Below are 22,437 nucleotides of genomic sequence, written 5' to 3' on the forward strand. Positions count from 1 at the left end.
GAGTCGAGCGTTAGTCCGAACGAGACGAAAATCCCCCAAAAAAAAAAAAAACAATCTAAGTCTGAGTCAATTCAAATTTCTAGTCAGATTTTAAGTCAATTTAGGACTGGAAGCATAAAAAAAGAAACAAAAATAATGCACAGAGATTTGTGTTGGATCTTAAAACTGAGATTTCCATTAATACTAGGGTATATCCCGTGCCCTAGGGCACGGACACTTATATCAATCAAATGTTACAAAATTTATTTTATATTTTACTGAGAAAGAGAGATTTTTGTTACTGAGAAAGAGAGATTTTTGTTAGTTATTATTTTTTGGTATTATTTTTTTGTTTCTTTTCTCTTAAATTAGTTGTTATTTTATTGAGTGAGAGAGATTTTAATTTCTTTCTTTAACCCTTGAAATTTATTTTGTTTCTTTTTTTCTTAAATTAATTATTTTATTTCTAAGAAGGAAAGGATTATTGTTTTTAAAATAGGTAACTTTATTTCTACGAAGGACTATATTTTAAATTTTGAGAAGGGCTTCTAGACAATATGCATAATTAAATAAGGATGTTTGTCCCGGTCATCGTTTTCCCTTCTGTTTTATATAATAGATTTCTTTATAATGACACAACAAATACACTCCCCCTCACTGATTCTCTCATTGAAAACAAACTCTTCTGATTAACACATCAAACAACGAAACTTCAATGGATCGTAGAGAAAATACAACACATCAAACAACGAAACTTCAATGGATCGGTAGAGAAAATACAAGCCCGCCAACAAACTGTTGTTTACTTCACTTGATTCCAAGTTCCTTTGTAATGTCTCTCGTTAAGCTAATCTGCATCGTATTATGCCATGGAAATAGAGTTCGAGTAACTGGAAGTTTCCTCCGGAGATCCTGCATTCACAATTTACGTGGCGAAATGACTTTCAATGAGAGAGATGATGGAGACCATCAACGGCTAGATGGGTCTCACGGCCAAGGTTAATGGGCCACTCGGCCAAGTCCATGTCTAAACCCTATAAAAGGGAGTCTAGTATGTTCTTTACTTTACATCTTCAAATATTGAATAAAAATTACCTTGATTGCAACTTCTAATCTAGTTAGTTTAGTTTATCGTAATTCTAACGGTGGATTCCATTATTTTATCGCTTCCGCAACAATCTACATTAGGGCGTGAGAGAGAGACATGGTACTATTTTTTTTTGTTGAAGAGAGACATGGTACTAGAATCTCGATATTTAAACAAAATCTCGAAAACTTTCCACGAAGAAATATATTAGTACCTTGAAAGTGGTATCGGGCAATTTTAAGTAGGATCCCTGTCGAAATATAAAACCATTAGAGTAATGAAGGAAGAAGAAAGACGGACCTATAATTTGAAGTAACTCAAACATTTAATCTTAAAAAACCTCGAGAGAAGCCAAGTATTCGGTCTCATGATTCCGAATAATGTTTGTAATTGAAAGTGCACAATCATCGGGGGACTGAAAGAGTAAGAATAATGTCAGCAACGTTCATTATAATAATATAATGTGCAAGTAACGAAAACTTAAGTAATTATGATTTCTCAAATAAAAAATTAGAATTGGGAAAGTGAAGTCATGTGCAAGAAGGGAAGGGGTCAATGAAAACAAATGCGAAGAAAATGATGGTGGCAAAAAAATCGTTTAGCAACTGGGTCGAAGCTAGAACTTGTGAGTGGATAAGTTGGACTAGTAACCTGAAAAATAGTCGAGTCTTTGCATTCATGATTAGCATCTAATTGTACATTTCCTTCTTCGAAATAGTGGGCTCCAACCTGAAACATAGACGTCAAGCGGACATTATAGAATACCCCCATGCTACGAGTTGGAACTCTAGAACACGATTTTATTAACCGTAGCAAGGGTAAGATGTGCTATTATGACACTAGTAAACAGTTTTTTTTTCAGCAAATGAATAAATGGAAATAAAGAACGAAAACAAGCAATCAAAATAGGGATCAGAATACCAGTAAACAGTTAATGGAGAGTACCTGCATTTTTCCTTTTAGATCAACTATTTGCAACTCATCCTTAAACTCAACATTCCAAATTGAGCGCCAACTTCCATTGCTGCAAACGAGAAAGACCCAAGAGGAAAATAACTACATCCAAATTTTTGTGGAACAAATCCACGACACTAACGCAATGAGACTAGCTTCAAGAATCAGCTTTATCTACTACCAGCTTATCATGAAAATGAATCAAGTTCATCACAGTGGCATTAACGTGATGACAATGTTTTGTGGTTTTAGAACTCTTCGTAATGGGACTTTATAGATTACGAGCCCTCTATTTTAGGCATAGTTTTCTATGTAGATTTTTATTGCACATCAGAAAAGATAAACATGAAAGAAATCAAAAATCTATACCCATCTACATATTATTCACCACAAGGAATAAACTCAATGCTTGAACGAAATAAGGCAAGAAAATATATTGAACCAGAAAACAGGAAAGATCAACGAACGAATAAAAACAAATAATGGGGAAATAAACAAATAGAATGTTAATGAGCGGCATCACATTATTTTTTAAGAGTGTAAGACCCTTGGTACTTGGAAATTTATTTTTTAGCAAAATCTACTTAAAACTGTGTTTGGTGTAATTCTTAAGAAAAGTTGGTTGATCGAGAAAGGCCAACACCAAAGCCCACATTTTACTTTATATAGTGTCATTATCATCATTGTAAATTAGTTCAGAAGTTATGATTTCACGCACCAAAAATTTTGTGGGCTATGTCTAGCAGCTGTAATCACCACTGTTAGCTCAAAGTCAGAGCCTGGTCCTTCCGCATCTTTGCCATTTGTGCAATAAACTGAGCAGACACCCTTCTTATAAGCTTCTCCAACGTACTTGACAATTTCTGCATCCAGATCACATCTACCACCGAAAAAGAACAAAATAACGAAAAAGATACACAAGAAAAATTAATACAAGCAAATGCAAAGTTTACTCGTATACTTCAGTAGAGACTATTGGCTTTGTATGCTGGGATGCTATAATATCTTGATGGTGCAAGTGTTAGATCTAACAACTCATCATGCAGAATATGAAAGCGTAGTAACTATTTAGAATTTACTGCTACCTAACTTGATAGATGTTTCCGTTCGAAACTAACACCATTGCCCAAAACTCTTGTTGGAGCGTCATATGGAAATAATTCATAGTCATGATTATGTGATTACATAATCATGACTATGAATTATTTCCATATGACGCTCCAACAAGAGTTTTGGGCAATGGTAGAGAGTTAACAATCCAAAGAGGAAAGGAATCTGGAAGGTGGTTCTCATGCTAGTTTGGTGCATTATAAAGAAGACAGTGAACCCAATGTGGTTATAGAGGCATTACAAGCTATCATTGGAGTAATGAAGAGGCCTGGGCAAAAATTTTATCTTCACTTACTTTACAGTATCTTGGTAAGTAATGTAGATAACTTGTAACTATTTGGGTTTCCGTAGGCCTGATTAAGATCTTAATCTGAGACGAAGTGTTCTTTTCTTGGAGGGTCGGCCTACGAAACCTCAAATTACACCATACATTCTTTTTCTTGATTCATTCAAATAAGAAATAAACTTATTTCAGACTCGAACGTATCCAACACTCAAAGTTGACACCTAGCTCACTTTTATCTTTAACTTTTTTGGTTTTGACCTGACACTATTTTTAGTCCAATTATTCACGGCTTGAATCTTATCCCACTCCATGTCATGTGAAGGAAGCTTAGGAGGGGAATTTCAGATTAACTGTATGACATAGCTTATTAACTCTCCATGGGCATGTCGTCCAAGACATATCCTGAAACTATGTACTCAGGCTGCTATGGTTTTTGAAAATATCCCTAGAAGAGTATGTAGTTTTCTCCTTCAGTTGCAGACTTGCACTACAAGCATAAATGTGTAAGAGTACATGTGTATCACTCAATTGCACACAAGCCCTTAACTTCTGATACTTCCACATTACTCGATCAATTTGGCACCAATATCTTCAAAATCATATAGAAGAACACTAATGAAATAACTACCACCACGACAGACTAAATAAACATACCGGAACTCCTCAATATATGGGGATGAAAGCTCTTCATCTGTAGCAGGCCTCACATCAATACATGCCTGAGGCAAATTATATCGTTAGTACGAATGCGGGTAAAAGTAACCGCAAATGCATTTGATTAAAAAGACAAACCAGGTGAAACTGTGAACTGTGAATTAATAGATGAACGGAGTGCACGCAAGTTATTGGTTATGGTAAATATTGAAATGTATAGTCGATCGAACAAATGTAATCATAGCAATGTTGGACGTTCAGAACATACAAGAAATGCTAGCATTGTTGTGTTACATAGCCAAACATTGAATATATGATTGAATTAATCGATAATCCAGTTAACTTTGTTTCCCAAACCCCGAATGGGTAACGAAGTCACCAATTAAAATAAGTTGGAAATATACCTGTTTGACATGGTCGACGACAGCTACTTGAGCAGTCCGAGGGTCGAGATATTCAGTATCACTAATTTCTCCATAAGTTGTGATGAGCACCTAAATTGAAAAGTGAAACATATAATGAATTTCCTTCATATGCTAAGCGTACTATTTATAACCATCCGCATGGTTTAACAATGTTCTCAGATGAGTGGGTTCGCGGTCCAGCACTCTGAATCTGGCTTACCAGAATCTTCCGTCTAAATCAATCCAATTTCTTTGTCAAAGTTTATAAGCTCGACTAGTTGAGAATATAGTCCAGGACATCCTAAAAAAACTTATAACACGCCGAAGAGGAATACCTCTAGCGTACCTGATATTCACATGGTAGCTTACCGCATACTGATGCCCGTAGACACGTACCCGAGCGGTCCGTGTACTAGGTAATTTTAACCAAATAAAACACTTCCAGGTAAAACATTTGACATCTCATGTTATTAGGAACCAATCGAACTGCTTACAAGTACCCTTAGCAAAACCAATTGCTAGTTTGCTCTTTTTAAGTTGGAAAAATTTGTAAGAATTAGCTACATTCATGTTATAACCCCAGAGGAACTTGTACCCTTTTCAAAACTGAAAAAATTTAAGAACTTACCAATTTTACATCACCTAAATTTAATAACAACTTTGGAAGCACAAATACAAACTCGAAATTACACTAAATTAAACCTTGATTAGGACTAATTGAGTGAGATTGAAATTGAATGCAATCAAATCGGAACCCTAAATATTTCATTCAATTGTAGAAATGAAAATGAGAAGAAGAAGGTTAGACTGACTCACATCTCCACTTCTATTAGGCATTTCAAGAGAGATAATATGATCTTTGTTGTAAATAGGAAAAGCTTCGGAAGCTGCTAAGTTATATACATGATCGTCCATTATAACTGCCCTAATATCTGATAAAACAGAACGAAAAACGCAATTAGAATGAACGCAAATTCTCTCTCTCGAGAGAAAGTTGTAGAGAGAGAGAGAGAGAGAGAGATGGAGGAGGACCTTTGGCAATGTACTGAATTTCGCCGGCGGGAGAATTAGTGAGGAACCATTTAGCGATCTCCTTTTTCTGATCGTCGTTGAGTTCGTGAGAATCGTCGTCTGACATTGTTACTGGTGTTTAGATCTGTTGGAAATCAAACCGATCTTCTCTCTCTCTCTCTAGTCTTCTAGGTTATTATCATGGAAGGCAGCAGTTTGAGGGTTGAAGAAAAATTGCGGGGACCAGAAGAAAGTCTAGAGAGAGAGAGAGAGAAGGGGATTATGATGATGTGATGGGATCTGTAAAGAGGGAAGAGAAAGGTGGGAAATTTGAGAGAGAGTTCAAAACACCATTTTTAATGGTGGGGACTTGTGCTTCTACAAATGAAGTGAGGAAGAAAACCCTTTTTTTCTTCTTCACATATTATATTTTACAGAACTTGGGTGGAATATTTTTTTTTTTGAATTTTTTTTTTCAAAAAAATGGTGGTGGAATAGTTGGTTGTTTTGTTTTTTTCAGTAAAACCACAATTACATTCATAAGTGAATTCGATCCCAATATTATATGGTAAGATAATTCTTATTCCTCTGAGAACTACACGAGAGTTACATAAGCAAGGTTCTACACAGACTCGAAAAAAATATCCTAAAAGTCGAAAAATTAAAAAATCCTTAAGATCGAAAATGAAAAGACCCTAGAGGAGAGTGAAAGAACGATCCAGATCAAAGTCAAACTTTGAAAAAAGATTGTTTTTAGTGAAAATGAGTCGTTAAGTCAAAAATTTTGTTAAGCATTTTGTCATGAATAAAGTGATTGAAAATCACAAGTTTATGTGAATAACTTGGGGAAATATCTTCAACAAAAAAAAAACTTGGGGGAAATATGTCTACCGTGGCGATTACTAGAAAAATGAGAGTGAGGTACGGAAACCAATAACGATTACCAGAAAAAAAAGGAGGGAGAGGGACGGAGACCAATAACAAAAATAAGGAAATTGGTGGTACTCAGAGGGTGTTCAATTTTTGGAAATGCTAAGTGCACACATGCAAGAATTTTGACACAATCCTTGACTTGACGAGTCACACGGATAAAAGAACGGTGCAGATCAAAGTTAAACTTTGAAAAAACTTTGTGTTTAGTGAAAATGAGTCATTAAGGTGGAAATTTTGAGGAGTTAATGGCTTAGGGCAACTTCAATGTGGGGCTCGGGCTCCCAACTTTAGGAGCCCTTGAATTTTGGGAGCCTCTGGGCTTTTCTCGATTCCAACGTCGGGCTCACAATCGGGGCTCCCAAATCAAAATAATATACGTGTGCGAAATTTTGATTTTAAATTTCGACTATAAATTATTAGATTTCGACTATGAATTAAAATGTGATATTATTCGAGAGAGATAATTTCAAAAAGATAAACACAAAGAAAAATAAAAAAAATTAGAGAAAAATACTCAAAAAAGAAGTACTTAAAATTATAACAAGATTAAAAAACCAATTTTAAAAAAAATTAAAAAAAAAAGTGGGGTGGATCCCTAAAACATTTTAGGGAATCCACCCCAAATGTGACCGTTGGGAACACCCCAACGGTCACATTAGGGGCTGAGAGCCCCCAGCCCGGGCTCCCAGCCCCGGGTTGGAGTTATGGGGTTGGGGCCTGGGTCTCCCAAATTCAAATTGGGAGCTTCAGCCCGCCCCACATTGGAGTTGCCCTTAGTTTGACCCTAACTACACATGTTAGGTAAGTTATTTACGAAAATGTAATTAATTAAGGAGAAAATCTCAATGATTTATCTTTTATAAAAATTTAATTAAATGGAGAAAATCTCAATGATTTATCTTTTATAAAAATTTAATTAAATGGAGAAAACCTCAATGATTTTGTTTTAAATAAGGAAAATCTATTTGATTTTGTTTCTTTAAAAAGATTTTCTCACTTGCACAATTTCAACATTCCTTTGACTTAAAGCCTATAAATTACCCCATAAGGTGAAAGCTTAACAAAAAAAAATTAAGAATCAAAATTTATTAGAGTAAGATGTCTAGGGAAATGAGAAATATAGTTGTGATGTTTCTGGTTGTATTTGTTATGATGGCAATGTTTATTCAACAAACTTCAGCCATGAGGCGAACAGAATGTATCGGTCAGTGCATCAAGCAATGTGGTGCTTTCACTGGTGATGGTATATATCTCCCCATCCCTCTATTCATTTTAAAGACGATTTTCTTTCTTTCTAAATTGCAATATATTTATTCGATGTAAGAAAATTTAAAAGACGCTCATAAGGTTTAAAGGTGGCTTCTTTCACCGTAAACTCCCTTTTGAATTTGCCTTAGAAGAGGCGCCTTCAACGCTTAATAAAACATCATTTTGATGTGACACCAAAAAGATAATACTTACGAGCACAGTGAAGGGTTAAAGGGACAGCTAAATATATAGGGACGGTATTTAAAAATATACAAGGCACCCCAAAGTACAGTAGATTTTAAGAACAATGTGATTTTACACCAAGATTGATTAGTTGCCCATAGACAATATCTGCAAGTGGATAGAATAGGTAAGATTTTAAGTCTGGTCTCTCCAATAGATAGACCTTGAATTTTTATCTGTATTATGATTAAGAAAAAAAAACATGTCTATCATTCATATACACTGTTATTACTAGCTTCTTATTGTCCAAATTGGTGATCCTTTTGCAGAAGCGTATACTTGTATTACTGGATGCTATAAAAAATGCCCGGAATAGTTTCTCATATTAATTAACTATAAATGAAGTTGTATAAGATGGATGATAATGTTACTTATTAAGCTAGCATGATTGCCATGTTGATGGTGAAATAATAAAGTACTTCCTTTATGAAAGTTTATTGTCTTTTCTAGAATTTATTTCAAGATAGGAATTTAAGATATGCATCATAACGCCTAAATTCTTGATTTCATCAAACAAAGAAGAGTTGTTTCTAACTATTATCATGAATCAAGTGTACTACAAGATGGATGATAATGTTACACTTGTTGTTCGATATGTTTGTCCTAACAATGGAATTGAAGTTCCATCCGAATGAATTTATTCGTAAAAGTTGGGTCTTAAAAAAACAAAGAAGCTGATATGGAGTGTTGTAATATCCACAGTTGATCTTAGAAACAAGTGTTGTAAAGTAATTTCATATTGGTGGAAGAAGACTATACGGAGTGCTCGGTATAAGAGATTTAGAAAGCCCCTCATAAGAGTCTGAATAGCACTATCGTGAGGGTAAGAAATAAGAAATGCCACAAATGGCATCACTTGTATCTGAAAGACTAGTCCGAATAATCCTATAACACTTCTGTATACTAATGCAATTTAAAGGGCGCGAGATCTTAAAGTGCGTGCTTTTTTATACATCAAGCATCTAATTCCCTTTTGCTTCTGTAAAAGTAAGTGCCCTCCTTACAAAAAAAAAGTAAGCGCCTTAGTAGTCTGACTTCTTGCGACAAAGTAGAAGAGAAGAAGTAACTGATACACATTTCTATTGAGTAATTTCCTTCTCTTGGAGTAAATTCTAAGATATTTGGACATTATTGAACTCAATTACGGTTCAAGTGGACCAACAGAACACATATCCTAGTTCCAACATCACCTTCGGGTTGGATGGCTTAAGCAAACTCTAGTAGCAAAGAAAACAAAATTTTAATTTACATCATTTGATCCAGTTTAAGGACATGGATCTGGTAATAAGAACTTAGACATGATTCCATTGAGAAAATATGCTGCTACTAGCTTCAGAGAACTGTTTCCATATCCTTATAGGACCACCTCTTTCTGCAACACTACGAGGGCTCTCCCTAGGTCGCTTGTTACTGTTGTTCATGAACAAACCTCTAGCTGCAAAGCCCATTAGCTCTGTCGGGTCCATACACCCACGGATCCTCGATGCAATCCCACCTTCGCGAGAAAAGCCCATTCTGAGATATCTATCTGTAGAAGAGGATACCTCTATCTTATTTACATTCGAACTGAGAATGCTTTCGGTAGGTTTCTTCGAAGAGTACGAATCGTCTTCGCCAGGTAAGTAGCTTTCCATTCCGAAAGCTTCCCAATCAACTTGCTGCAAGATTCCTGTCGCACGTTCTGCATTTCGTGGGGTCTGGTTTTGGAGTTGATATGCATGTTCGAGGGCTAACTTCTCGACTTGAACTTTTAATTCCTGGAGCCTATGACCGATTCTTGAAGATATAGCGTCATACAGTGCACCTCTTGAGATATGTTCGTCATTATCTACAGCGAGTAAATCGTCGAGATGGATTGGATCACCTATAAGTACGGTTACCTACAAATCACCAAGAACATGAAAGAGTTTCAGATAAGAAACAATTGCAGAAATAACGAAAATGTGATGTCGACATGACTAGATGAATCCACAAGCTAACTACTACTCCCTCAGTCCCAAAAAGAATGACCTAATTTCTATTTTGGATTGTCCCATTTTAGTGTCCTATTTCTAAAAATAAAGAAAGAAACTTTTCGCTCTTTTCAATAATACCCACTACTATAAATTTAATGACAACTTTATTTAAAGGTAAGTTCAACTTTTTCATTGTAAATTATAATAGTTAACGAGGATACAATTGGAAAAACCATGTTATTTTTGAAAATCAAACACCAATTAATGATGTTCCCTTAATAAGTTGGGTTTTCAAAATAGGTCATTCTTTTTGGGACGGAGGGAGTATTATAGATAGAGCTATAAATGCAAAAGGTTGTCAAGGGTAGAGATAGTGATATGTACCGTCTTGCCAATCCTCGGGAAGCTGGCTCCTACAGGCATGATTTCTTGCATCCCTATATGCACAAAGGGGACAACCATGGGAATTTGGTTTGCATCCATGACTAGCCTGTATACAGGAATTGGTAAGGATATATCTCAATCAACGCCGTAGAAATTTTACTTATATACAACAGTATCAAAATCTTATACTTGAAAGAAGTGAGAATATCGATTACATCAAGCACATGAGAAATTTTAGGTAACAATTGTACATATTAAGTCATAGGTCAGAGTAGTTTGTTGTTTGTTCCAGATTGATCTAATATTCTATAATAATAGACCTAACCGTGAAAACTGGTTATTTTGAGTAGCTATAACTCAAATTGCGCGATGTTGAAGGGGATGAAAGCAATCAATCATCCATATAAAACAGCAAAGATAGAACAAATTTCTTTTTCAATTAATTATCGTACTTCACTTGTTCTCCATCATCATAGGACTATGACTATCATAATATTGGCAAATGAATGGAGACAAAGAGTACGTGCTAGCATGAGCTATCTTCTCAGTATCTACCAGAAAATTGACACACTAAGCTTCTGCTACCACCCTTTAACCCGAGGAAATTTTGCAACAAGTGTTCCCAGAACCACAGGTTTATCCTGGGTTAGAACTACAATGAAGTAAAACAGCCGGTCTTACCTTCCAACCCCTCTTTTGGCAGAGCCCATGGTTCTCCCACCATCCCGAGAACGACTTCCCTCTGGGAAGATATGAACCCATCCACCATTGTTCAGTTTCGAGAGTGCCATATCCATTCCCTAAACAGATTAATTGGTAAAACAGATCAAGTCATATAATGCATGGAAAGATCCAGAACCAAAGACTTGTTCAAGTTCATATTATATTACTCACGGAACTCTACATTTTTACATACTAAGTAGGATGTGAATTTTTCTCATAGCTGTACAAATGAAAACGCAATGAAAGGTTACAGCTATGAACAGGCTGCCACCAGCTAGGACTCCCCGAAAATCCCAAATGACTTAATTGGTTTCAATATGAGATATTCCAGGTTTTCCGTTTTTCTCCCTAAGATTTTCCTTTTTTTTCTGTTTGGGAAGAAGAAATCTCTAATACTTATCATAGATTCATAGTACTCCCATTTATTTTGTGGTCAGATAAATGTCCCGAAACTCAACATTTATAAAAGATTAAAAATCAAAATGTTAGCATGTCAACAAGTTACCTTCTGATAAATTCCTTCACCACGAGAAACTGGTAAGACTTTAACACTTCGAAAGAACGCAGAAGTCACTGGATTTTTAAAACATCGATCAGTCGCACAAAGTGTCCATCTCAAGCCATGTGCATCAAACAGAACACTCGGTGGCAAAAGAGAAGCAATAACGAACGGATCATCTACTGAGGCTACATGATTGCTTACCTGCATCATACAACATAAAAGGGTGGGTTAGAAAACCCAGCTGCTTAGTGAAAGGAAAATGCAAAATGTAGCAGCAGACATAGAAATAATGCAAAAATTTATGCCCTTTTCTTAAGGTTTGCCTTCGTAGTAACAGATAATACATCACTGTAATTTACCGTAATAAGAGGTTTGCCTTCAGGTCTTCGTAGCAATGCCTCCTGTAGTTTCTCCGCACCATAAACCTGTGAATCCAAAATAAATTAAGTCTACCAACTTTAAGATTACACAAATTCTATTGCTAGACGAGTCTGAATACCTGAACGTGGTTAAGCCCGTGCATGAACAAGTGACAAACATTCCCAACAACAGGAACAGCTATTGATTGAAGCATCCGAGTGAGAATAGAGTCCTCCATTGCATCAATATCTTTAACTGTATCCATTACAAATCCAGAAATTATAATTACACCCCAAACTCCCACTAATAAAAACAAAGTTGATTAATTGATTTTTTTTAAAGAATCTTCGCAAATAAAGAGTACTATCAAGGACGATATAAGCGCATAAATTTCCATGCAAACGACATAAATCATCAGATTATAACCCCAAAACATGGATCTTATGGTAATTCGTCCCACGTGGCTTGGCAAGGCGGTTTCGAGGCGTGGGTCACCCCAACTATGTGAGACCTCTATTGCTTATGCTCGCCTCGCTTCGGTCAACCAGCTGTAGGAGTACCCAAGGAGGTGCTCCTGGTCTAGTCAATATTGCTTATTCCAGTATTTATCAGTGATGGTATACAATTGGCACACCAATGAAGATTTTCATACTGGAGCTCTTTTCTGACTATTTCGTTCTCCGCCACCCCGTGCAGGTGCCCCATCTGCAACCTCAGTGGAACCCGGTTGAGAAATACCTACCACAATAATTATTGCTGAAAGTGACTTGAACATCAGTCGATATCATAGAAACCATCTACTCCCCCTGGCCGAAATTCTGACCCAACCCATTTCTTACATTTGCTCTAGTCTTATAAAGGGAAATTATCAATGTAGAGGGTATATTGATTTACATTTTCGGAGAGAGAGAGCTAGAGGAGGCTGAGGCTCTGAGCGCTAAGGTTTTAATGTGTCACCTATAATAAAACCCTTGAGAAATCTTTGTAATCGAGCCCTAGTGTTTGTCATGGGATAGGTCTCACCAACAGAACCACTTATGTTGAGTGTGATTGTTTATTTCACTATTGTTTTTCTTGGTTTTTTTCGTTTATCTTCTTAAAAAAAAGAAATTACAACCCTATATTACTTGTACTAATCACAAGCAACAGAGTATTAAGAATCATTCAAATAACTAACCGTATTAGTATCCTATTCAACAATCACGCATTAAGTTTTATATTCAAAACGCTACCTTTTCAAATTAGGTTAATTGAAATCCACTCAAGAAGAGTACAATATCATAAGATTCATAACTTGCTAACAACGAATAATAACATGAAAATTGAACAGAAGGAAGAGATTAGGAGAAAGTGAGAAATCAAACCTCGTTTACGATAAAAACCAGAAGGCGGTTGTAAAGAATCTCGTCGAAGATTACGAAGAGAAAGAGTCCAACGATGCAAAGTCAATGAATAATAACCATCTGAAAATCTAGGTCGACGACGACGACGATGCTTATCAACAGCAACTCGAAATCGATCACTGATTTTAACCTTAAGTGCTATTGCTTTCTCTTTCCATAGATCTCCTCGATCAATCCAGTACCCCGCCATAATTGAACCTAGAAGAAAAGAGAGATAATTTAGGTTTTCTTCAGATCAGAATTTGGGTAATAAATTAGGGTTTGGGAAATCGGACGATAGGTTTCTATAGAGACTAAAATAAGAGAGTGTGATCGGAGGGAAAATGTTTTTCCGGGTTGATTCTTGATCGGTGTTAAAAAGAGCAGGGTGCGTAGTGCGCATGGTCCCTTTGTGCTTCCCACGTAAGCAACGAAATATCTGATCAAATTATACCGGTGGACCCCACATAGAAAAGAACTCTTATCATCCGAGTATTCCAGATCAATACTATTGTCTACTGGATCAGAAAGGTGACGAGTGCCTATAGATGAAACATGGCCTGAAGACGACACGTGGCCTTAAGATGACACCTGGCATGTTGTTGCTACTGTTACAGATACATCACATCTACTCTTATGAGCCCGAGTCCATCTATTACATTTATTGACTGTGATTTGGATAGAAAATTTTATTTGGAAGCAAAATTGTATTATCACAAAATGATTTTTTCTGCAATGTTATTCAACTTTAGGCTTACTTTTCTACCCTCCTATTTTGAGTGTTATAATTATTCTCCCTTTATTTAGATAGCGCTCTCCAAATGGTTAGATTCGCCTACACAATCTATAGAATTCTACTCTAATGCTCTCTATCTTGCAATCCGTGGATTTAGAGTAAATTTTGTTAAAAAGTAGGGTTATTTCCCTAATGGCCCCCTACTTTGTGACCAGCTTCCTGCCTGGCTCCCTACTTTACAAGAAATACCCATATGGCCCCCTTCCGTTATAACACCGTAACTCTCTCTCCTCCATCATGTTTTCTCTCTCTGCCAACTCACGGCACATCATCTGTTACGCCACCTCATCACCTTCTCCGGCAGAGGTCGCCGGCCGGCCAAATTTCCGGCCGGCGACCTTCAATTTTTTTTTCTCTCTCTAAAAAAAAAATTTTTCTTTTTTAAATTTCCTCTCACATCTCTCTCTCTAAACTCCAGCGAAGGGAAACCCCCTTCGCCGGAGTTTAGAGAGAGAGATGTGAGAAGAAATAAAAAAAGAAAAAAATTTATTTTTCAGAGAGAGAAAAAATTGAAGGTCGCCGGCCGGCCGGCGACCTCTGCCGGAGAAGGTGATGAGGTGGCGTAATAGATGATGTGGCGTGAGTTGGCAGAGAGAGAAAACATGATGGAGGAGAGAGAGTGACGGTGTTATAACGGAAGGGGGCCATATGGGTATTTCTTGTAAAGTAGGGGGCCAGGCAGGAAGCTGGTCACAAAGTAGGGGGCCATTAGGGAAATAACCCTAAAAAGTACGCTATGAGTTATGATCAACAAGTTCTTTTTTCCACTGAGTTCAGTTTCAAGGTTTTGAAAATTGAAATAGGTAGACTTCAATTGAAATTGGTAAAAAAATTAGTTTACGTCTGCGACTTTGAATTGTATTTAGTGGAGGCAGTAGGGTTCAAACACAAAGTCGGTTTGAACCCACCAAATTTGGATCGATGGATTTGAAAACCAAATCTGTAACTAATTCGTTCAGCCTACTAATTTTTCAGTCGTGAAAAGAAAATGTAAAGACGTCTTCAACCATTTTCTAGAAAATGAAACACCAACACACGGAGAAGCGCTGATAACACTATTCCGAGATACCTTTAAAACTTCTCATTTCGCAACAAGAAAGACCTGAGAAAACCAAGAAATACCGAGAAAGTTGATGAGATGGTTGCGGCGGTTATCTGCCAACGATCACATAAAAATGAAAAACAATATCAAAGTTTCGCATCAGATCTCTTTCAACAGAAAAAATAAATGGTTGCATTTATTTTAACTCGTCAAACGAACTGTTTATGCAAAACCCCATTGTTAGCCAACAGATATAGAGGCAGGGGATAAATCTATTTTGGTCCCATAAAGATGATCAACTGACCGGTATAGTTCTTTAAAGATGACAAACTTTCAGTATAATATTATTTTTGAGTTTTTCCGGTAGTCAATTTTAATCAACTTCACCCTATTTATCTTTTCGTCGTCGAAGAAGGGATGGCTTGCGGTGGACACACGAAACCTCGCCGACGACCCATCACCAGAAATTAAAAAACAACTTGTCTTCTTTTTCTTCTCATTCCACCGCAGAAATTCGCCACGACCACAATCATTATCACTTCTTTAACTTCTGGCGGTGGGTCATCTTCGAGGTGTCGTCTGGTCGTCTTCGGCGACCATTCTCCAACAACATAGAAAGAAAAGATAACTAGGATAGAAGTCTCAAATGGAAGGGTAAATAGGAAAAGAACTAGTAAACTTTCAAAATTGATTGAAATTGACGAAGGAAAAGCTCACAAGGGGGTCATATTGGAAGTTGATAATCTTTACGGGGGCCATTTTGGTGAGTTGGTAGAAGATTACATTTTAATTATTGAATTTGATGAAGCTTCAGCAAATGAAGATCCTGAAATCAGGACCTTCTGCTTCTCCTATATTCAGATAGTTGACATCAACCACTATATCTCCCAAATACTCTGCACAATTATAAAATAATACATCAATTTAATTATTGTTAAAATGTCGAAGAATCCAAAAATGAGTAACAAAATCTAAATTCTTACCTTCGTATATCGTCCTTGCCATTTTCACGTAATCTGGAATAAGATCTTCATATATGATTCCTCCTGGATGGGCATCGAGTACCACGAGAACTCCTTCGAACAGAAACAAAGAATACTTACATCCATTTTATAGTGGTAACTATGATATCTAGGTTATATTAAGATGTCAATTTTGGGTTATCATGAAGTAAGCATAAGAGTACATGCCCTAAATTGTCGAAGCATCCTGGCTTAAATATGTTCTCAAAGTAACTAGTTGAAAAGCAAAATCCATTCTTACGTTATATAGACAGAGAAACAAACCAACCATAATATATCTTTCTTAGTCAGTTATCTTTTGATATAGAGGAATAGCAGTTTGTTGTCTATAGAATAAAAAAGGCGTACCAGGTGCCAACCAATCTTTGGTAGAGTTACTAGGCAACGGAGCAAGCCAAAGGATGTTCCTTAAGTTCATGGAATCGTCAAATACCACATTCGATCCTAGAAGAAGTAAGAGGTGTTAGCACTTGCCATAGAAGCAATAGCCAACTAAAAGGAGCAGAAATAAGCATATGTTGTGTAATTTACCTCTTTGACAATAACCTGTGTTGTAAGGGAACAATTTTTCTTCATATGCTGGGTACTCTTTGGCATGAAATCTGCCGATTACATTAATACAAGCCAAATGAATGGTTAATTGTACAAGTTCCTGTTTCTCTGTATGCGGCACGATGAAAAAGCATTTCTTTTTTCATTTAAATAAGAAAAAGGATTTGAAGAGGCTACAAAAGTAGACCTACCCCGGACCTAAACAGGAATCAACCGTCAATTGAAAGTGAAGAAGTCCATCAAGTGAGAGAGAGTTGACTCGAAAATGGGATTTGTTGATTTCGTTTAGGTCAGGAGTAGGCTTTGACTTGTTGGCACATTCCGACCCTCCATGTTAGATAAACATAGATCATGGGTTACTAGGAAGAGTGAGAATCGCCACCTTATCCGCACTTGGGGGACACGATTAAACCAAACAAATTCAGAATCTTCTTTCATCGAATCTCTCTGACCATTCTAAGAAATGCCAAGTTAGTAGTTTGTTTAGATTATAAGACCAATTAAATATCGTAAGAGAACCCAAAAACAGTATCGGTCTCAGCCCACTATATGTGTACCAAGTACCACGTTTAAGACTCGCTATTACCGAGGGGTCTGAGATGATTGGAGGCCTTAAGTCCTTAAGACCTTAACTATTCTTACTTTATATAGAGGAAGTTAAGTGAACTCACAATATACCAAGCCTCGAAGAGTTGTTGGCAAGAAAAAGATGTCCGTGAAAAAAATCATAACGGCTCAATGATACATTCAAACCAACAGATGGACCACGAGCGACAATAAGTTCAAATAAGAAAGCAAGGTAGTCGTTCAACTCCTGCACAAATTCCAAAATGTATCTCACTCAGGAGAGAACAAGATGACACCGTTAAAGATTATAATCAAAGAGTTACTCGTTCGATACAAAACCTTGTTTATGAACTGCCTCCCATATGGACTTCTTGTCAGTTCACAACGATGCTCTTTCGATCCTTCAATGTCAGGTACCTATTACATTTCCTAAAAGAATTGATTCAGTTGCAATATTATGAACTTATTGATTACCAATATTGGATATCAAAAAATTCAAAATGTGAGCGAGTCAGATTTCAGATGGGTCAAATTGCCATTTCTTGTGAGGGTAGATTTTGAGTCAATATGGGTTAGACTTCAAAATGTTAGTACTTGTCTGACTCGTCTTACCGGCTGATTTGTGTAGATTTTGGGTCTATTTGAGTCACATGATTCAGATTCAGACGAGTCAGATTGCAGAGAGAACTGAAACTTACAGGCAAGATAGTTGGATCCAGTGCTCTATGAATAGCGCCAGGATCTCCGCCGGAATCAACACCAAGACGGGCTAATTCCAAAACAGGCGCCGGCGGCCACCAAATGAGCTCATTCTCAGTTGACCTGCTTGGACCAGAGAAATCCAGCACCGATGATCTTAGATGCTCATCATCGTCAACGTCAACGAGAAGATCTCTCCTACGGTCATGAGATTTTGTGGGTTTGATCGGAGGAGAAAAGGGTACGAGGAATTTGAAGCAAGATCTGAGCTTTTGAGCTTCGTTAGTGTTGATAGTTGAAGCTTGATTTTTAGTTCCAAGAAGTGAGATTAAATCTTCTGCTAATGCTTTCCGAGATGAAGGAGAGGAAGAAGATTTAGTTGAAGAAGATTGGAGAGATGAAGATAAATAGGGTTTTTGAGGGAGTCGTACAGATGATGACGATGAAGAAGAAGAAATTGCAGCATAAGAGAGAGAGATAAGAATCATGAAACTCAAATTTGAGGATGAATATCCCATCCTCTCTCTCTAGAAATCCCTAATATCCCTACTATTGCATTCTATAATACTACCAGTAGTTGAGACTTTTTTTTTCTTTTTTGTTGAAGACTAATGGTTAATGGTTGAGACTTTGAGATGAAGCGATAATTACTGAAAAAAAATGACAGAAGAGACTACAAAAGTTATGTTATTGCACGCATACTTCATATCATAAACATTGTTCGGTTTTTATTTCAAACAACTCAAAGAAAAAACACTTCAACATTCATCTATCTTTTATGTTTGGATCGTGTTATTTCAAACAACTCAAAGAAAAAACACTTCAACATTCATCTATCTTTTATGTTTGGATCGTGTTATAAAAATCGACTGCTTAATCATAAATCAAATACATAAAAAAAAAAAATTAACTGCAGCAATATAAATTAATACAAATAATCTTGTATCCTTTATATTTACTTTCGAATGGATATCGTCCAAAGAAGATCTGAATCGGATCGAACTGTGATCTTCTCTTCCTTAACAATGTTTGATGTGCTTATTAAACCACCAAACTTCATCTCAGTATCATCTGACAAACAAACATATCTAATTAGATTCTGAATCGGAAATTATTTTGAAAGGAAAATCGAACAAGAACTTGAAAACCGAAAGAAACAATTCATGAAACATGATAATCATCATAAACAACCAACTACCGTTTTTCTTTTTCATATAGGAATGTTGTAGTGAGAGAAACTAACCGAGATCCCATTGCAAACCGGTAGTTGTGGCTTTTGCAGATGCTGTTCCGATGGGGATAAGTCCACAATGTGGACCTTCAACAGATGGGAGGATGTGAATCTCGTGAAGATGGGTCTTCGGAAGAAGTTGGATTAGACAGTCCTCAGATAGAAGAACTACCCGTATATTCGAGAATAAACAAAGAACGTTGATGTTTCCAATCTCGTGATCGAATCTCCCTCCAAGTGCTCCAGCAACTAGAATGCATAGCTGCAAGTCAATCATCCATTAGAACTAGACCATATGTAAACAAACGCAAGTAGTTCGAAATGTTACATAATCCTTTAACAGCTTAACTCCATAAAACATCGTGTGTATGCATGAGTGATTGGTGAATTAAACCAAGATGTCAACACAGAAACGGTTATTTCTCAGTGATTCAAGTACTTCATGAAATTTTGTCGAGCCTAGACAACCTAACAGCAGAACACATGAAGGTGATCAGCTGACGAGTACATTTTTCGTTGCAGTTCTCGTTTTCGTTTGAAAAATACAAGTGATATTTGGAAGGATAGATACCACACTAGATAGTTGACTACCTAAGGTGAACCCCCTCAACTACAGAACTAATCTCAATTTAATTTTCTGTCAGCAGTCTTTCACTATGTAACATGGGTACTTTTTGTATTGACTTTTGCTGTACCGGATACTCCAATCACTTGACTAGGTATAATATAAGGTTTCGTATATATCTTGTATGAACTTGCACACAATCATGTTAAGAGGGTACATTCTCTCTGACTTATTTTGTGTATATAACGTAACAATGGTTTGTAAAAATGCAAGAAAAGAGAAGGCATAACTAAAAAATGAATGACCTAATAATAACTAAGACGAAAACATACATATGCATGGAGTTGTATCCCTGCACCTCCACATCACATTGCTCTTTTTTTCGATACACAAACACACACACGCACACAAACACACACACGCGCACACACACACACACACACACACACACACACACACACACATATATATAATGTACATACGTCAGTGAAGGTACACTTGGTCCTTAAAGGTGTGAGACATGCAAAAAGTCTGGGTTGTGTGTAAATATGATTAAGTTTCACCCCGAATCATTCTCCCAGCAAAAAAGGTTGACAGTTACAACTAGATCTCTACTTGGATATAGTCTGTGAGGATCAAACCACAACTACATGTTCAAGTTTTCTTTAATCTACACTTAACTATACCAAACAAATAATGGAACACAGAATAGCTCTAGTTAGAATTGTAAATTGAAACACAAATAAACAAGCAATAACTCGCACACGCTTTTAGAAGCGATAACTAGAATCATGATACTAAAGAACTGCTTAAAAAGAACAAGTTCAGGAAAGATGGCATGGGACTTACATTAGACTTGTCTAGGTTTGGCGTGAAATCTCGGACATAAGCTATGCATTTGTGCAGATCTGTGGTATCTTGATCATGTGATTCATCAATTATTTGGGTTCCCTGAAATCCATTATCCATGAATAAGGTATAAATATAGGCATTTGTGCTAATTTCAAATTCCAATTTGTGCTAATTTCAAATTCCAATTTCTAGATTCCCCCAAATTTCAAAACTTTTCCCAATCTAGCATTTATTCTAGCAGGTAATCAATCATAATAAGGTATAAATATAGGCATTACCAAATTTTCATAGAAGTCTTTAACATCTGTTCTAATTGAATCCATATCTCCCTTAATCACATCAGGTCTATACCTAAATCAAGTAAAGCAAATCATATTAGTACATATTAACAGAAGTTGATCATTACAAATCAATTTCATAACAAACTTATTCCACAAATCAGAGGAATCCACATAATTCTGTCTGACGTAAGTGAGAGAACCAAAATTTGATTCAGTTAGAATTCTATGCAGAATTAAGTTTATGATATAGAAGAATCAGAAACCCTAAAACTGTTCACATTATGAAGAACTAACTGATTTAATTTTGAAGAAAGAAGAAATTAAGATCAATATAGTTGTCGTGTATGATTCATTGAGGAAGAGAAGATGAATAGATTGAAAACCTGTTTCTAACATCAAGAGAATCTTGATCAGGAAAGAAGAGAGGCATTTCATCATAAACTCGATTAGCTCCTCCATCTGCGCACAGACATAACTGTGCTGTTCTAGAACAAAACGAGAAACTTCATAAGGAAAAACGAACGATCTTGACCTGAATCGAGATTAGGTTTTTAGAGAGAGAGAGAAGTACCGTGTTTCCAGAGGAGAGGAGTAAACCGAGGAAGGCGTTGGTTGAGAAGGATGAGAGCGTAAGATGAAGTAGGTTTGTTGTTGTTGTTGTTTGAAGAAGAAGAAGATGATGAAGCAGGAGGAAGAAGGAAGGATGAAGAATGAGACATCAACTCCATGGTTGGTTGCTGCAAATCTAGAGAGAGGATGGTTGGTTGGTTGCTTTCTTTCTCTCACTAGATTTTGTGGTGGTGTGTTATTTTTAGAGAGAGAAAGCCCGCCGACTCTCCCAAGACGAGACTAGCTGGTTAACGAAGACCGTCGCTTTTTTGGTATTATTAAAGGGAGAATTACTGAAACCCCCCAACTTTGATAATGTCTTTACTGAAACCCCCCACTTTAATTAGTAATTACTGAAACCCCCCAACTCCGTTTGATTTAACAGATTTGGACCGTTAGTGGGAGGGAAATGACTTAAATCTCCCTTTGCTAAATCCGGACCTAATAATGGGAGCAGAAAATGGGGCGCCTTCGAGTCAAAGGTGGGGCGCTTATATCACGTTTTATCTTCTCCTTACCCACCCAAATCGTTCCCTCCCAAAACCAACCAGCATCATCTCTCTCAACCAGACGAACAAGGGATCAACTAGACGAAGAAATCAACAAGAAATCTCTCGGTAATGCTCCCTCTCTCTCTCTAACGACAAGAACTTCAACCAATACCAGGTATGCTCCCTCTCTCTCTCTCTCTCTCTCTCTCTCTCTCATTCTCTCTCGGTAATACTCCATTCGAACTCGAACTAGGGTTTCAGTAATGGGTTTTCTCTGCCTCTCTATCTCTCCTAATAGGTAACGCGAACTCTCCTTAGGGTTTCTCGTTTTGCTGGTTCGAATGTACTAATCAAGAAGAAGAAATTCGAAGAAACCAAGCAGATGAAGTTCCCTCTAAATCGTCCCACCCAAATCGTCCCAAACCTTGTAGCATCATTTAGATTAATAGCTCCTGACTTACATTATTCTAGCTATTTCTGGTTTTGAAACAAATTCGAAACCAGAAACAAATTCG

The 22,437-nt window shown here is 36.8% G+C and overlaps 4 protein-coding genes across 10 annotated transcripts; all 4 read right to left on the bottom strand.

Moving 5' to 3' along the window:
• Window positions 1-598: 598 nt before the first annotated feature.
• CPA (Subunits of heterodimeric actin filament capping protein Capz superfamily) lies at window positions 599-5,883 on the bottom strand. The gene is made up of 11 exons (XM_086664029.1): window positions 5,507-5,883; window positions 5,291-5,406; window positions 4,475-4,564; window positions 4,071-4,135; window positions 2,739-2,900; window positions 2,012-2,090; window positions 1,718-1,795; window positions 1,407-1,481; window positions 1,281-1,316; window positions 715-891; window positions 599-670 (listed from the first exon to the last, which is right to left on the bottom strand). The coding sequence occupies exons 1-10, from the start codon at window positions 5,610-5,612 to the stop codon at window positions 787-789; spliced, it is 912 nt and encodes a 303-aa protein (XP_086520155.1). The 5' UTR covers window positions 5,613-5,883; the 3' UTR covers window positions 599-670; window positions 715-786.
• A 3,108-nt stretch (window positions 5,884-8,991) lies between these two features.
• Window positions 8,992-15,949, bottom strand: LOC147554965 (Phospholipid/glycerol acyltransferase family protein). The gene is made up of 9 exons (XM_086660177.1): window positions 15,837-15,949; window positions 15,081-15,113; window positions 13,198-13,434; window positions 11,973-12,088; window positions 11,833-11,898; window positions 11,477-11,674; window positions 10,930-11,048; window positions 10,249-10,354; window positions 8,992-9,789 (listed from the first exon to the last, which is right to left on the bottom strand). The coding sequence occupies exons 2-9, from the start codon at window positions 15,094-15,096 to the stop codon at window positions 9,202-9,204; spliced, it is 1,446 nt and encodes a 481-aa protein (XP_086516303.1). The 5' UTR covers window positions 15,097-15,113; window positions 15,837-15,949; the 3' UTR covers window positions 8,992-9,201.
• On the bottom strand, window positions 14,953-18,753 carry LOC147554966 (T-box protein). 4 transcript variants are annotated; one of them, XM_086660179.1, is made up of 9 exons: window positions 18,559-18,637; window positions 17,893-18,452; window positions 17,534-17,611; window positions 17,299-17,441; window positions 16,607-16,677; window positions 16,424-16,519; window positions 16,037-16,129; window positions 15,837-15,949; window positions 14,953-15,113 (listed from the first exon to the last, which is right to left on the bottom strand). In XM_086660179.1, the coding sequence occupies exons 2-8, from the start codon at window positions 18,409-18,411 to the stop codon at window positions 15,864-15,866; spliced, it is 1,086 nt and encodes a 361-aa protein (XP_086516305.1). In that variant the 5' UTR covers window positions 18,412-18,452; window positions 18,559-18,637; the 3' UTR covers window positions 14,953-15,113; window positions 15,837-15,863. The 4 variants fall into 4 exon arrangements, with proteins under 4 accessions (XP_086516305.1, XP_086516307.1, XP_086516306.1 ...); XM_086660181.1 differs by lacking the exon at window positions 18,559-18,637 and having other exon boundaries at window positions 15,051-15,166; window positions 17,893-18,508; XM_086660180.1 differs by lacking the exons at window positions 14,953-15,113; window positions 18,559-18,637 and adding an exon at window positions 15,222-15,271 and having other exon boundaries at window positions 17,893-18,508.
• TPK1 (thiamine pyrophosphokinase1) lies at window positions 18,600-21,714 on the bottom strand. Of its 4 annotated transcripts, none has more exons than XR_015234400.1 (7): window positions 21,394-21,714; window positions 21,206-21,302; window positions 20,820-20,892; window positions 20,539-20,640; window positions 19,137-19,386; window positions 18,715-18,964; window positions 18,600-18,649 (listed from the first exon to the last, which is right to left on the bottom strand). XR_015234400.1 is itself a non-coding variant. In XM_086660183.1 (6 exons), exons 2-6 carry the CDS (start codon window positions 21,250-21,252, stop codon window positions 18,849-18,851), a joined length of 588 nt encoding a protein of 195 aa, XP_086516309.1. In that variant the 5' UTR covers window positions 21,253-21,307; window positions 21,394-21,681; the 3' UTR covers window positions 18,600-18,848. The 4 variants fall into 4 exon arrangements, 2 of the variants coding, with proteins under 2 accessions (XP_086516309.1, XP_086516308.1); XR_015234401.1 differs by having other exon boundaries at window positions 21,206-21,307; window positions 21,394-21,647; XM_086660183.1 differs by having other exon boundaries at window positions 18,600-18,964; window positions 21,206-21,307; window positions 21,394-21,681.
• Between the last annotated feature and the right edge of the window lie 723 nt (window positions 21,715-22,437).

This window comes from Eschscholzia californica, unplaced genomic scaffold (assembly GCF_041429995.1).
Source record: "Eschscholzia californica isolate CP2 unplaced genomic scaffold, dmEscCali1.0.p SCAF_2, whole genome shotgun sequence".
Classification (NCBI taxonomy): domain Eukaryota; kingdom Viridiplantae; phylum Streptophyta; class Magnoliopsida; order Ranunculales; family Papaveraceae; genus Eschscholzia; species Eschscholzia californica.